Genomic DNA, 16294 nt, shown 5'->3' with positions numbered 1-16294 from the left:
TTTCAGCCTGCCTTCTACCACTCCACCAATCACAACATTAAAAACCTGTTTGTGTATTTGTGTATTTTTTAGTGTGTCAAGTCACAGTGCGGCCAACCTGATGACAGTGTCTAACCTTGGGGTGATTTTTGGTCCCACGTTGATGAGGTCACAGGAAGAAACGGTGGCGGCCATGATGAACATCAAGTTTCAAAACATCGTAGTGGAAATTATTATAGAGAACCACCACAAGGTACACACACACTTACACAGACACACAAACCTTTTATGTATGTTTAAACTTCAGCATAGTTGCCCAGTGCTATGAAAATGACCACAGAATTGAATCAGCACCTCTGTGCTGGAATTAGAATTGAATCAGCACCTCTGTGCTGGAATTAGAATTGAATCAGCACCTCTGTGCTGGAATTAGAATTGAATCAGCACCTCTGTGCTGGAATTAGAATTGAATCAGCACATCTGTGCTGGAATTAGAATTGAATCAGCACCTCTGTGCTGGAATTAGAATTGAATCAGCACCTCTGTGCTGGAATTAGAATTGAATCAGCACCTCTGTGCTGGAATTAGAATTGAATCAGCACATCTGTGCTGGAATTAGAATTGAATCAGCACCTCTGTGCTGGAATTAGAATTGAATCAGCACCTCTGTGCTGGAATTAGAATTGAATCAGCACCTCTGTGCTGGAATTAGAATTGAATCAGCACCTCTGTGCTGGAATTAGAATTGAATCAGCACCTCTGTGCTGGAATTAGTGGTAGTGCTGCAAAACAGGAACCCGCTTGTATCCAAGGCAACGCACAAAGTAGCATAAATTGGTGTAGAGAGCACAAATCTAGGATCCTGAGTAATGTCAAGATGAAATACGGTCTGACTACACTATGTAACACAGTTTTTGTTCCTGGGTACTAAGTCTTATGCTGTAATTGCTTATGACTGTAAAGTATAGAAAATATCTATTATTACCCACAAACATTGCTTTTTGTGACCAGGACAGCGATATTTTGAGATAATTAGAAAACAGGCAAATATTTGGCTTTTTGTTCACATGAAGTCAGAAAAACCACATTTGAATCCAAATTAACATGTATTTATACTAAAATAATACATAATTCACAATTTATATTTTATACTTTCATGAATCAGACCCCAGTTTCCCATCATGTTCTCGTTATACTGTCCTTGGTAGCGGCATTCAAAGTACTGTATATCCTGGTGGAAGCGCTCACCTTGCTCCTTCGAGTACACTCCCATGTTCTTCTTGAATTTATCAAGCATCAAGGTTATGTAATTTGAGGGACATCCTACAGCTGTTTGTGTCGTAGTTCTTCACCAGAGTCTCACCCACATAGTTTTTGGCCTTGTGATCGTCCAAGAAGCACCGAACCACTGCAACAAAGCTGTTCCAAGCCGCCTTCTTCTTACTAGTGAGTTTCTTGAGGAATTCATTGATCTGTAATGGTATGGGCAGTCATCTTATATACATGGTAGGGGATCTGTAATGGTATGGGCAGTCATCTGATATACATGGTAGGGGATCTGTAATGGTATGGGCAGTCATCTTATATACATGGTAGGGGATCTGTAATGGTATGGGCAGTCATCTTATATACATGATAGGGGATCTGTAATGGTATGGGCAGTCATCTTATATACATGGTATGGGATCTGTAATGGTATGGGCAGTCATCTTATATACATGATAGGGGATCTGTAATGGTATGGGCAGTCATCTGATATACATAGTAGGGGATCTGTAATGGTATGGGCAGTCATCTGATATACATGGTATGGGATCTGTAATGGTATGGGCAGTCATCTTATATACATGGTAGGGGATCTGTAATGGTATGGGCAGTCATCTGATATACATAGTAGGGGATCTGTAATGGTATGGGCAGTCATCTTATATACATGATAGGGGATCTGTAATGGTATGGGCAGTCAACCTACACAACATTAGGCTGGTGGTCATAATGTTATGGCTGATCGGTGTAGATAAGTTGCCACCACTGATGTTCTTAGAGTTGTATGCAGTGTGGCGGTTCAACTCCCCGGCATTCACACTTGCATGGGGGGACTCAAAACAACAGACCAGAGATCAGGAAGTAGCTTTTTTTTTGGAGTGTATTTCTTTAAACAGTGGAACATACATGGCTTTAGGCCATTTCCTGTCAAACAGCAGGCTCTTAAACAAAGGCAAAGCAAAACCAACCAAAACTACCGTACAGAGTCCGAGTACATGCTTTTCTTAAACAAAAGAAATCTAGATAGCGGAGTACTATTGCCTTGCTTCATCACGGTCCCTAATCCCACCATGTGAGGCCACACACTGTCACAGGCTTCTTCCCCATTCCTTGGTAGATTTCTTCCCTCGCTTGATCCAGGCCAGATGAGCTTAAATAGCGGGAGGCACATCATTAGTGACGGCAGGTGTGTGTGAGTATGTGGGGAGCCTTGTGTACCAAACCCCAGTGTAGGGCGCTGTTGAGTGGGTAACCCTGAGTCTTCCACAGGACTAGGCTTTTTGTTTCTGTTCCTCCTCTGTTTATTTTTAAGTTCAACCAGAAACCAAATCATTATTGTCATGGTAATTACCACATATTATGGAAAAAAGTCTGAAATCTCTTTGCAGAACAAAATAAGAACCAGATTAACAGATAAACCAGATAAACAGGTGGTTTAAATGGACAAACAGCTTGACCGGAGGCCCAATGATCTACTGGTACCTTTCAGTTATGACCATAAACAAATGAACAGAGACCAGACCCCCTTTCTCACCTTTTCTTATCTAAATATGGGGACTCAGTACTCTCTCATTTACTCAGTTCTTCAACCAGTAATTCCCCCTGTCCCTCTGACCTGTTCATTACTTCTTTAGTTACCCCAAGATACAGCAAGATCCCTACCATGTATTGCAAGCCATTATCATAGGCCTGTTGGTTATCTTTTTTTCATATATCAAACTTCCATTTCCACATTATGAACTTTGAAAATTACTAGTTGACACTCATTGTTTTAATTTCTAGGTACTGTATAACTATTAGCTAGCCATCTACAGAATATGTACATTTTTGATACGTGAACCACCCACACTCCCGCAGCATCCCACCAGCCAAACAAGACCCAACACACACTAAAACCATGAATCAAATAAATTAAAAAATAAAAACACAAACAAACCAGGACAAGAACACAGAAACAAAAAAGGGAAATGTTTGAGTAAACACAATACAATAAAAATAAGAACTAACACAAAAAAGAGGAAATAACTAAAACCTAGGCTAACATTCATTTGAAACTTTTCAGGGAGTCTCTGGAGGCCCTCAAAAAAATAAATAAAAGGTTGCCATCTGTTAAAAAAGATTTGGCGGAGCCCCGAAGAGAGTACATCATTTTCACTAGCTGCAGGAACAACATAACATCTCTGAGCCATTGAGAAACTGAGGGGGTCTGGGACAACATCCAATGAAGGAGAATTCTGTGTTGAGCCAATAGATTAATGAAAGCAACAGTGTCTGCATGTTTGGGGTCAAACGAGAGTGAGTCTTCTGGAACACCAAAAACAGCTATCGGGGACAGGGTTGTAGGTGAATTTGAAGTACTTTGGATAAGGTCTGGAAGATAGAGTCCCAGTAGCCTTTCAGCTTAGGGCACATAAAACACACATGATAAAGGTGACATGGGGAGGTATGACATCTGTCACCAACATCAGTCACCGTGGGGTACAGACAGTCTGGACTTGGATAAGTGAACCCTATGAACCACCTTCAACTGTATAAGTCTGAGATGGGCACAGGATGTAGTCGAGCCAACCCTGTCCATCGCCTCACCCCACCACTCCTCGTGAATTATACACCCATTTCCCACTCCCAGTCAGTTTTGTTGGTAGAGTGTTTGTCGAAACCCATTATACAAGAATTTACCTTTTGAGATTATAGCTTTCTGTCTGGGCATGAGTCAATAGAGCATCCCAGGCCTGGTTTGGAGGTAAAACAGGAAAGCCAGAGAATTGGGAGGAAACCAAACGTCTTCTCTGGAGGTAGTGGAATAAATGAGATTGAGGCAAATAGGGGTTTAGAGTCCTGATCAGGGAAGCTAGAGAAAATACCATTGTCATAAAGGTTGTGGAAGGTCTAAATACCTGTCCTTGCCCTGAGAGAGAAGGCATTGTCATAAAAGGAGCGGGGAATGTGTGGTTTTTGTCAATAGGGCCCATAGCAGATACAGAGGAGAATTTAAAATGGCGCTGAAACTGGTACTAGATCCATAGTGTAGACTGTTCTACAGGATTACCAGTGTAGTGGGCTGGGGGAATTGGGAGAGCAGAGCAAAGTAAAGCCTTTAAAGATGTGGACGTGCATGATAGTATCTCTAGGTGGCACCAAGGAGAATGCAACCAGAATGGGAGCTTCTGAATTTTGGCAGCCCAATAGTAATAAAGAAAATTGGGAAGTGCCCTCCACTGAACTTGCATCTCTGGAGCAAAGACCAATTGACTCTGGGTACCCCCCCCCCCAAATGAATGAAGTAACTACCTGATTAATTGACATGAAAAATGACTTGGGCAAGAACAATGGGATAGACTGAAAAGGGTAGAGAAATTTGGGCAGGTATTTTATTTTTAACAGACTTCATCTGAGTGCGAAGGGGGGCAAAGTTGGCAGAGAAGAGGGCAGATATGGAGCGGTGTCACATTCACTCCAATGTTCTTGAAGACAGAGCGGTTAAGCTGAAGCTGCAATGCTGCTGGATTTACTGGGAAGCGCTCAGTCTTTGGAGATTAAGCTTGTGACCAGAAAAAGAACCAAAGTTCTCCAGGATCGAGAGCATGGAGGGTAAGGAGGTTGCGGGGTTACATACATAGAGCAGCAGGTCATCAGCATACAATGATAACCTATGCTCAAGAGTAAGGGGGACAGAGTGCAACCCTGCCTGGTCCCGCGTTCCAGGGCAAAGTAGTCAGAGCGAGTGTCATTGGTACAGACACGAGTCCCTGGGGATGCTTACAGGGGCACAGGATTCCGATAAGACCAGAGGAGGTGGCCTGTGTTAACAAAGCCTGGTGTACAGACACTAACATTACCGGTAGTCACTGCTCAACCAATCTGGAGTTCTTGATGATTAGGTGCAGGACTTTTTACTTGCCTCTGGAGTTTACATCTTTCTCCGCTTATCGGGTCGCGGGGGAAGCAGTTCCAGCAGGGGACCCCAAACTTCCCTTTCCCGAGCCACATTTGCCAGCTCTGACTGGGGGATCCCGAGGCGTTCCCAGGTCAGTGTTGAAATATAATCTCTCCACCTAGTCCTGGAGCTACCCCGAGGTCTCCTCCCAGCTGGACGCACCTGGAACACCTCCCTAGGGAGACGTCCTGGGGGCATCCTTACCAGATCCCCGAACCACCTCAACTGGCTCCTTTCGATGCAAAGGAGCAGCGGCTCTACTCCGAGTTCCTCACGAATGACTGAGCTTCAAAATTCTCTTGGCACAATTTAACAATTTAATGAATTATTTGCAAATAAGAGAGACGCGTCAAAAGATTACAAACATAATCATCTGATGAATCTCTGAAGTAGATACATGAACAGTCCATATTTATTACAGTTAAAAGGTGTGTGGTAAGATGCTGCCCAGCTGTCCTATGTCAATAAAACACATTCCCACATTACACTCCCCTTTGTTCTGTTACTACCTAGTCTTCACACAAGGGGAAAGCTGTCCTCCCCCACATGGGTAACCTATTGAACTCTAAAGAGCTCTTACAGCATCTGGACAGACAATAGATGCCCTGATGAGTTATACAGATGCGCAGATAAAGAGTAACCATTTCATCTGCTGATACCAGTCAATGATTCCCTCTAGGTAAATACCAGATCCCCACGCATTCCTTTTTCTAATTTGAACAAGGGTCCTTTAATCAGTGTGAATACATTGGTTATTTCCACAACACCACCCTTCTGGGAAAACCCATTTCAGCCGCTTGTACTCACGATCTTGTTCTTTCGGTCATGACCCAGCCTTCATGACCATAGGTGAGGGTAGGAAGGAAAATTTACCGGTATATCGAGAGCTTTGCCTTCCGGCTCAGCTATCTTTTCGTTACAACGGTGCGGTAAAGCGAATGCAATACCGCCCCCGCTGCTCCGATTCTCTGGCCAATCTCCCGCTCCATTGTCCCCTCACTCGCAAACAAGACCCTGAGATACTTGAACTCCTTTACTTGGGGTAACGCCTCATTCCCTACCCGGAGGAGGCACTCCATCAGTTTCCTGCTGAGAACCATGGCCTCAGATTTAGAGGTGCTAATCCTCATCCCAATCGCTTCACACTCGGCCAGTGAGTGCTGTAGGTCGCAAACCGATGATGCCATCAGGACCACATGATCCGCAAAAAGCAGCGATGAGATCCCCAGCCCACCAAACTGCAACCCCTCCCCACCACTGGGAATTTTCCCAGGCCCCCTCAAGGATCCTTGCAAGTGTAAAGAGCTGGTCGGTTGTTCCGCGACCAGGACGGAATCCATATTGTTCCTCTTCAATCTGAGGTTTGACTAACTGCAGGCTGCCATTCTCGAACAGCAGACAGCACATCCGGATGGTGGTGTTGTGGTTGCAGGGGATTTCAATCACTCAAATCTGGAAAATGTTTTTCCTAAATTCCACCAAAATGTCTCCTGCCCCACCAGAGGAGACCATACCCTAGACCATGTGTATTCAAACATTCCAGAGGCCTACAAAGCCATTCTCCCTCCCCCACTCTTCACTGTTCCTACTCCCCAAGTATTTGCCTCTCATTAAACATTTGAAAACATCAGTGTGGACAGTCAACGTGTGGCCAGAAGGGTCAGACTCACTACTACAGCACCAGTTTCAACACACAGACTGCAGTCTGTTTGCAACTCAAGCCACCCTTGATTCCCTTATGGACATTGGAACATATGCTTCTTCCGTTCTGGATTACATCAACAATGTCACCCCCCATGAACTTATAAAGACCTTCCCCAACCAGAGTCCTTGGATGAACAGCTATGTCCAACAACTTCTAAAGGCACGTGATGCTGCATTTAGATCCAGCAATGCAGAGGCCTACAGCTCATCCAGGGCCAACCTGAAAAAAGGCATCAAGATGGTAAAAGATGATCATATACTGTGGATTGAGGAATCAATCAATCAAATGTATTTATAAAGCCCTTTTTACAATAGCAGTTGTCACAAAGTGCTTTTACAGAAACACAGCCTTAACACCCCAAGGAGCAAACAACAGTAGTGTTGAACTTCAACAACAACTCCGAACCTCAACGCATGTGGCAGGGTATCCAAGCCATCACCGACTACTAGCCAAAGAACCCCACCCCCACAGCCAGCGCCATCACCAATGATTTAAATAGGTTCTACACCCACTTTGACAGGGACAACAAACTTCCAACCAGTATCAGGATGCTGAGCCTCCTCAACCCTGATACTGAACACTGGTGTTCCACCAGGCTGTGTGCTGAGTCCCTTCCACCCTGATACTGGACACTGGTGTTCCACCAGGCTGTGGGATGAGTCCCCTCTACCCTGATACGGGACACTGGTGTTCCACCAGGCTGTGTGCTGAGCCCCCTCCACCCTGATACTGGTGTTCCAACCAGTATCAGGGTGCTGAGCCTCCTCAACCCTGATACTGAACACTGGTGTTCCACCAGGCTGTGTGCTGAGCCTCCTCCACCCTGATACTGAACACTGGTGTTCCACAAGGCTGTGTGCTGAGCCCCCTCCACCCTGATCCTGAACACTGGTGTTCCACAAGGCTGTGTGCTGAGCCCCCTCCACCCTGATCCTGAACACTGGTGTTCCACCAGGCTGTGTGCTGAGCCCCCTCCACCCTGATACTGAACACTGGTGTTCCACAAGGCTGTGTGCTGAGCCCCCTCCACCCTGATACTGGACACTGGTGTTCCACAAGGCTGTGTGCTGAGCCCCCTCCACCCTGATACTGAACACTGGTGTTCCACAGGGCTGTGTGCTGAGCCTCCTCCTGTACTCCCTCTTCACCAGTGACTGTGTTCCTGTACACATTTCCAACACCATCGTCAAGTTTGCAGACAACACCATGGTGGTAGGCCTGATCAGTGACAACGACAAATCAGCCTCCTGGGAGGAGGTCAAGTGCCTGATTGCATGGTGCACTGACAACAACCTGGCCCTCAATACAAAGAAAATCAAGGAGCTCATTGCGGATTACAGGAAGTCTAAAGCCTTGTTCTCATTGATGACACTGAGTTGGAGTGTGTGCCCAGCTTCAAATTCCTGGGTGTCCACATCTCTGAGTACTTCTTTTGGGCCCTCAACACCTCAACCCTGGTAACAAAAGGTGCAGCAGCGACCATAAATTTGTGTGGAGTTTGAACAAGGCCCATCTTCCCAAGATCCTTGAGAACTTTTACAGCTGCACAATCGAGAGCATTCTGACTAACTGTGACACAGTGTGGTTTGGCTGATGTTCCATTGCTGACCGGAAGGCCCTGCAACGGGTGGTGAAAACTACACAGCACATCACTGGTGCCCAGCTCCCAGCCATCAGTGACCACCAGCTCAAGTTGTGACTGCATAGGGCATGCAGCATCATCACATCCATGCCACAAACCATCTGGCAGGCGGAACAGGTCTTTTCGGTCCCGCACCAGCAGGCTCAAGAACTGTTACTTTCCAGCAACTGCAACCCTGCTGAACTCTGTGACCCAACACTAACCTTAGCCACCCACCTCTTAGCGCTGCCTCTCAGGGTCCTCTCTTTGCACTCTTCACTGTACTCCTGGACTCTGACATTGCTTTGCAAAGTCTGATAAGGCTGTTTTCAGTTGTTACATGTACATGTCTACCTCGGTAACATCATTGCTGCTATCCCTGCTTTTCAGTTGCAGATTTATGCATCCCACTGTTAGATTCGGTCCAGTTGTGATCCATGAACAAATAATTGCAACCCGGTAGTCAGGGGAGAGCCATCTTTATTCAGCATGAGGCTACGATGTTAAGCTTCCTTCTTTCATTTTCTTCTCTCCAATAATTACAGTGTCAACCTATGGGCAGTGGACCTATCCATAGAGCCTATGACAGTCACATGGGCAACTCCTAGCAGGAGGTATGGACTAGATGTATGGACAGGATGTGTGGGGCCCTTCAGTAACAGGCAACACATCCTATATATGGTCATTTGTTCAGAGTTAGTCAGCAAATCTGTGTTGTGTTAAGTTTCTCATGCCCATTTCCTCTCACCACATAGATCTTAATTGTTTCACTTGCACATTTTCTGCACTCTATTTGCACTTCTGGTTAGATGCTAACTGCATTTTGTTGTACTGTACTTGTTCAATGATAACAAAGTTTAATCTAATTTAAGATGGACTGAGGTGAAGTGGAAAACTGTCATTGTAATTTTGGGAATCATGGATGCCTCCTCCTCTGAACTAAAGAGGAGAGGGACCAACTGACTTGTAATCAGTGCACAGTTCAAAAGCCAGCATCTGGGTGCATTAGTGCACATGGCATGGATGATCCAGATGATGTCTTTTTCAGGGAAGGAAATAAATGAAAAATATGACCAAGGAGACCCCGAACTGAAATCCTATGTCAAGCAAGAATGGGAAAACATTTGACTTTCAAAACAACAGCAAATGGTCTCCTCAGGTCCCAAATGCTTACAGAGTGTTGTTAAAAGAAGAGGTGATGCAACACAGTGGTAATCATGCCTGTCCCAACCTTTTTTAAATGTATTGAGAAACTGGATTGTACATTGTTTTCCCTCATTGCCCCACATTAATAACTACACTGTTGCCATCATTGCCCCACATTTATAACTACACTGTTGCCATCATTGCCCCACATTACTAACTACATTGTTGCCATCATTGCCCCACATTAATAACTACATTGTTGCCATCATTGCCCCACATTAATAACTACACTGTTGCCATCATTGCCCCACAGTAATAACTACATTGTTGCCATCATTGCCCCACATTAATAACTACACTGTTGCCATCATTGCCCCACATTAATAACTACATTGTTGCCATCATTGCCCCACATTACTAACTACATTGTTGCCATCATTGCCCCACATTAATAACTACACTGTTGCCATCATTGCCCCACATTAATAACTACATTGTTGCCATCATTGCCCCACATTACTAACTACATTGTTGCCATCATTGCCCAACATTACTAACTACATTGTTGCCATCATTCCGTATGTTTGTCTTTGTCTACTGTGTGTTTGCATACGTACTGTATTACCCTTGTTTTACTTTATGAGAATTGTCCTAGGCCAGATAGTGTGTGCAACTCCAGACCCAACTTAAATTGATCGGTCATTGTCACTGTGTGTGTGTTTGTGTTCTGTGTGTGTGTGTGTATTCAGATCTTTGAGGAGCCCCCTGACCCATCAGTGCCCCTACCCCAGCCCCCTCGCTCTGTTCCCCGCAGGAACAAGGCCATCTGTCTGTCGACTGGCAACAGGAAGTCCCGCCTCCTCTACCGTCCCACACTCTGCCTGGCGGACAACGATAGTATGTCACTATGCTTTATTATGCTTCACCAAGCTTAATTAATTTTCCTTGTGCTATATTATATTTCACATTGTTTCACTATGGCACACTATGCTTTGCTTCAGTATGCTACTGTGTACCTCATCATGCATCACTAGGATAAACACAGCTTCATACTTTATTTTGCTTCATTTTGCATTATTATGGCTCAGTATGTTTCATTATGCTTCACTGTTTCCCTATGCTAAATTATGCTTCCTTATGCTTCGCTGTGCTTTACTATGCTACACAATTGTGATCATCTATGCTACCATCTGCTATTCAGATATTTTCATAATGTAAGTATTCAAGTAGGGCCATCACAATTATTACATAAATGCCTGATCGCAATTATCTAACAATAATTTTTGCACAATATTTAGATCCCAAAATCACGTTTCCAATCTAGTTTTACGCCAATGTTAGAAACGTCTCAACAAATACCATGTGAATTATGTCTGTTTTAATCAGTTTGGGTGTCTAGCCCAGGGATACAGTAGTGTTTGACTGCTCTGTTTTGATAGCTTTGACAGCTCTGCAGAAAGTTCTAGGTGCAGATAATTTACTGAAGGTTTTTTAAACCCAGTTTAGAATTGTTTTGCAATGTAGCGTTATGTAATTTCACAACATTATTAGATTCAAAATTATGTTTTGGTGACCACTTTCATATGACTGTTGAACGTGAGATCTATCAGAACACCAAGATTACGCACTTGGTCCCTGGTTTTTAGGGCCTAAGAATCTAGCTCTTTACTAATACTAGTTATCTTATTTTTGTTGCCAAACACAATAAACTCTGTTATATCTTGGTTTAATTGTAGACAATTTTGGTTCATCCGGGTATTTATGTGCTCTATACAGTGACACAGAGAGTCTATTGAGCTGTTGTCATATGGTTTGAGAGCCATATACAGCTCCCGAAAAAAATTTATAGGCCACTGCACCTTTTTTTTTTCCTTTCTAAAAAATTTGAAAAGGAAAGTTTTGAGTGAGGAACAGAAGCGTTAAATTTGCAGTGGTCTCTTAATTCTAATCCTTCTGTTCCTCACTCAAAACCTTCCTTTTGAACTTTTATAGAAAGGAAAGAAAAAGTTGCAGTGGTCTCTTAATTTTTTACGGAGCATCGGATCATCTGCATAGCTGTGGTAGTAAATGTTTTTGTTCTGTAGTATTTGGCCCAGAGGTAGCATATAGAGATAGAACAGAAGAGGTCCGAGAACTGATCCCTGGGGAACTCTGCATGTCATAGCCACCCTATCAGATTCATGATTACCAATGGTGACAAAGTAACTCCGGCCATCTAGATAAGATATGAACCAATCAATGACTGTCCCGGAGAGTCCTACCCTACTCATTTTCCAGCCCATCTATAAGTGTTCTAATATCTACAGTGTCAAATGCTGCACTCAGATCTAATAGAACCAGAACTGTTATTTTATCCGAATAAGTATTCAGCCGTATATCATCTAAAACATTTATCAGAGCCGTTTCAATACTGTGGTGAGGTCGGAAGACTGACTGAAATGTGTCTAAGAGATTGTTTGAGTTCACAAAATTGCTGAGTTGATTGAAGACAACCTTCTCAATGATCTTGGCTATGGAATAGAGATTTGATACAGGTCTATTGTTGTTCATTATAGATGCATCCAGTGTTCCCTTTTTTAATAGGGGCTTAATGGCAGCTGTTTTTAGAGACATTGGGAAAATGCCTGATTGCAGAGAGCTATTGACTGTTTGCTGTAGATCCATTGTTATAGAGAGAAAAATAGTTTTAAAAAAGTCAAAAAGTTTCTTAAAGTGTTCTAAAATTTGGACGCTTTTAATAATAATATATTATACGTATTTAGCAGTTTCTGTGACCAAGAGTCAATTTACAAAATTAAGGAAACACAGATAGACAGAATGACACAGAATATGGAAGGGAAGGCACAGCCAGGGAAGGCAAACCTTTTGGCTCAGGGGTCACATTAGGATTTTGGAGGTGCACATTTCTTTTGTAATTTGTTGATTATAAATGATTTGGGCCATTTCGGCCATAGGGCCTTAGTTTGCCCACCCCTGTAATAGGGGATTTCATTTCAGCAAGAGACCAAGGAGGGGAATGAGGCAGGGCTAGCGCAAGGCCTTTTGGAAGATGGGGCTTGAGGAGGTACTGGAAGGTGGTAATTGGCTCAAAGTCTCAGATGGTTTGCAGTAGCGAGTTTCAGAGCCTAGGAGCAACCCTAGAGAAAGCTCTTTCCTGAAGGCTCGGCAACCCTAGAGAAAGCCCTGTCCCAAGGCTCTGCAACCCTAGAGAAAGCCCTGTCCTCAAAGCTCTACAACCCTAGAGAAAGCCCTGTCCTCAAAGCTCTACAACCCTAGAGAAAGCCCTCAAAGCTCTGCAACACTAGAGAAAGCCCTGTCCTCAAAGCTCTGCAACACTAGAGAAAGCCCTTTCCTGAAGGCTCTGGATCCCTAGAGAAAGCCCTTTCCAGAAGGCTCTGCTACCCTAGAGAAAGCCCTGTCCTCAAACCTCCGCAACCCTAGAGAAAGCCCTGTCCTCAAAGCTCTACAACCCTAGAAAAAATCCCTTCCTCAAAGCTCTGCAACCCTAGAGAAAGCCCCGTCCTCAAAGCTCTGCAACCCTAGAGAAAGCCCTGTCCTCAAAGCTCTGCAAACCTCCAGAAAGCCCTGTCTTCAAAGCTCTGCAACCATATAGAAAGCCCTGTCCTCAAAGCTCTGCAACCTGGATCTGGGGACAGTGAACTGGCCTGTTGTATTGGAGCACTGAAAGCTAGAGGATTGGTAGGGAATAAGAATTTCAGACAGATAGGGAGGGGCAAGGAGGTGAATGGCTTTGTATGTCATCAGAAGGATCTTGTGAGTAATGAGTTGACATACAGGGAGCCAATGGAGATCATGGAGGACAGGGGTAATGTGGTTGAGAAGACAAGCTTCAGAGTTTTGGATCATTGGAAGTTCATGGAGGGTTGATGAGTGTATGCCGTAGGGCATGTATTGGGACAGGAAAGGGAAGGCCTTAGTTTGGCAATGCTGGGGAGATGGAAGAATGAATAACAGCCTGCTGTATGTGTTGATCAAAGCGTAGGGTTGAGGCCAGGATGACATCAAAGTTAGGTACATTGGGGGAGGGGAGACCATGGTGCCATTGATGATGAGGGTGACAGGGACTGTTTGGGTTAGGGTTCGAGTTTCGGGTTTTCACTGTTATGCTTGAAAAAGTTATGCTGTGCGTTTTTATTTTTTATTGCAGAAGCAGGATTTAATGTGAGACAGTGTTCGATTTGTGAGAGGTTTGGTGCTTAAGTAGATCTGAGTGTCACCAGCATAGCAGTGGAATTCAAGGGTGATGTCTTGTTTCCATCGCTCTCTTTCTTCATCTCTCCCTCCCTTTCTTTCTTTCTCTCTCCAACTCTGCCTCCTTTTCTCCTGACTCTTCTTGTGTCTGTCCTCCAGGTGATACCTTCAGCAGTAGTCCCAGTAGCACCCCCATGGGCAGCCGGGAGTCTCTGTCTTCACATTCCTCTGAACAGACACCATCCTCTTCCTCGCCTCTCACCCCTCTTCCCTCCTGCCCCCTGTACTCTCCCTCCCGTTCCTCCTCCAACCGCTCAAACAGCAGAGAGGACAGGACGCAAACAGTCAGCGCCTCCTCTTCCCTGCGCTTAAGCCCATCTGACAAAGAGAGCTCCTGTTCCTCATCTCCTCTAAAGGAGAACTCCTCCTCCTCTTCCTTCCATCACCTCAAAGTCCAGCACACCCATTCCTCTGCCTCCTCCTGCTCCTCTCAACTCCTGCCAGTGGAAAGGAGACCACCTGTTAAAGCGTCTTCACCTTGTCCTATGAAGGAGGACAAAACTCCTCCCTCTTCCTGCTCCTCCTCACCAGTGAAGGAAAACACAGCTCCCTCCTCTTCCTGCTCTTCCATTCCAGTGAAGGAGAACACAGTTCCCCCCTCTTCTTGCTCCTCCTCTCTAGTGAAGGAGAACACAGCTCCCCCCTCTTCCAGATCCTCCCCTGTGAAAGAGGACACAGCTCCCCCCTCTTCCTGTTCTTCCTCTCCTGTGAAAGAGCCTAGAGCAGCATACAGAACTCCCTCCTCTCTTCATCAGAGCACCTCCTCTGTCAGAGAGAACAGACCACTGCAGTGCAGCTACTCCAGCCCCTCCTATTCTCACATGAAGGAGGTGAAAGGACCAAAGAGCAGAGACCGCAAGTCTTCTCCTTTAAATGAGTCTGTTCACAGAACCGCCTCCTCCAGCTCGTTAGCAGAGGGCCCCCCGAGTCCTCTGGAGTACACAGCCATACGGCGGATCTCCTCCAGGGAGCAGAAAGGAGCCGATAGCATGTCCTGCTGGCAGGACCCTAGAGCCTCTGACAGGACTCCCTCTTCCTCCTGCTCATCGCTTTTTCAGTACCACCTCTCCTCCTCCTCTTCTCTCACCTCCCTTCACATCTCAGAAGGTAAGAAACACACTCAGAAAGACACACGTACACACACACACAAACACTCAGAAACACACACGTACACACACACACACACACACACACAGAAACACACTGAGAAAGACACACGTACACACACACACACACACAGAAACACACTCAGAAAGACACACACACACACACACACACACACACACAGAAACACACTCAGAAAGACACACGTACACACACACAGAAACACACTCAGAAATACACACGTACACACACACACACACACACACAAACACACACATACACACTCAGAAAGACACACAGAAAGACACACACTCACATACACTCACACTCATACACACGCACACACCTGACTATGCTGTTGTTTTCTTGCCAGACTATCAGAGTTGCCACAGTTCAGTTCAGAGTCTGATGTCACTGGATGCACTGGACACGCCACACACACTCATACGGAACGGCTCAAACACGCACTTGCGAAATGGCTCATTAACACACAAGCGGAATGGTTCATACACACCAGGCGTCCCCCTGAAACACAGCAACGGCTATGAGAGGCCTGGAGCTCTGTAAGTAAACGGACATTGTGACTTTTATTGACTTTTTATGTTAGTAGTTTTATAAAGTTAATAAGACTCATTGTCATCACTCCCTCCCTCCCTCCCTCACCTTTCTCTCCCCCCCTAGGAAAGCCAGAGCCCTGTACTCCTGTGAGGCAGAACACAGTCATGAGCTCAGTTTCCCCCAGGGGGCGCTGTTCACCAACGGTTAGTGTACACAATGTATTTAGATTAGCCTTTATCAGTAACAAGCATGTCAGGGACTTTAGTACCAGTAGTAGTAATAATAGTAGTACCAGTAATAATAGTAGTAGTAATAGTAGTAATAATAGTAGTACCAGTAGTAGTAGTAATAGTAATACCAGTAATAATAATAATAGTAGTAGTAATAGTAGTAATAATAGTAGTACCAGCAATTGTAGTAATAGTAGAAATAATAGTAGTACCAGTAGTAATAATAATAGTAGTAGTAATAGTAGTAACAATAGTAGTACCAGTAATTGTAGTAATAGTAGTAATAATAGTAGTACCAGTAGTAGTAATAATAGTAGTACCAGTAGTGGTAATAATAGTAGTACCAGTAATTGTAGTAATAGTAGTAATAATAGTAGTACCAGTAGTAGTAATAATAGTAGTACCAGTAGTAGTAATAATAGTAGTACCAATAGTAGTACCAATAGTAGTAATAATAGTACAGATACAGTCTGGTC

General features: G+C 44.5%; 1 protein-coding gene across 2 annotated transcripts in view; it reads left to right on the top strand.

Annotated features, from left to right (window-relative positions):
* The window catches only part of arhgap42a (Rho GTPase activating protein 42a), a 55166-nt gene that overhangs the window by 28643 nt on the left and 10229 nt on the right, over positions 1 to 16294 (top strand). For both annotated transcript variants that reach the window (XR_002196569.3, XM_013132511.4), the window contains exons 18-22: positions 73 to 232; positions 10404 to 10551; positions 14026 to 15033; positions 15404 to 15593; positions 15712 to 15791. Coding sequence is in view for 1 of the 2 variants with exons in the window: in XM_013132511.4 (XP_012987965.1) it covers positions 73 to 232; positions 10404 to 10551; positions 14026 to 15033; positions 15404 to 15593; positions 15712 to 15791 (1586 nt within the window). In the remaining variant the exon portion in view is untranslated. The remainder of the gene's footprint in view (positions 1 to 72; positions 233 to 10403; positions 10552 to 14025; positions 15034 to 15403; positions 15594 to 15711; positions 15792 to 16294) is intronic.

Source organism: Esox lucius, chromosome 7, assembly GCF_011004845.1.
Source record: "Esox lucius isolate fEsoLuc1 chromosome 7, fEsoLuc1.pri, whole genome shotgun sequence".
Classification (NCBI taxonomy): domain Eukaryota; kingdom Metazoa; phylum Chordata; class Actinopteri; order Esociformes; family Esocidae; genus Esox; species Esox lucius.
This window is presented reverse-complemented; position numbering and strand designations above follow the sequence as displayed.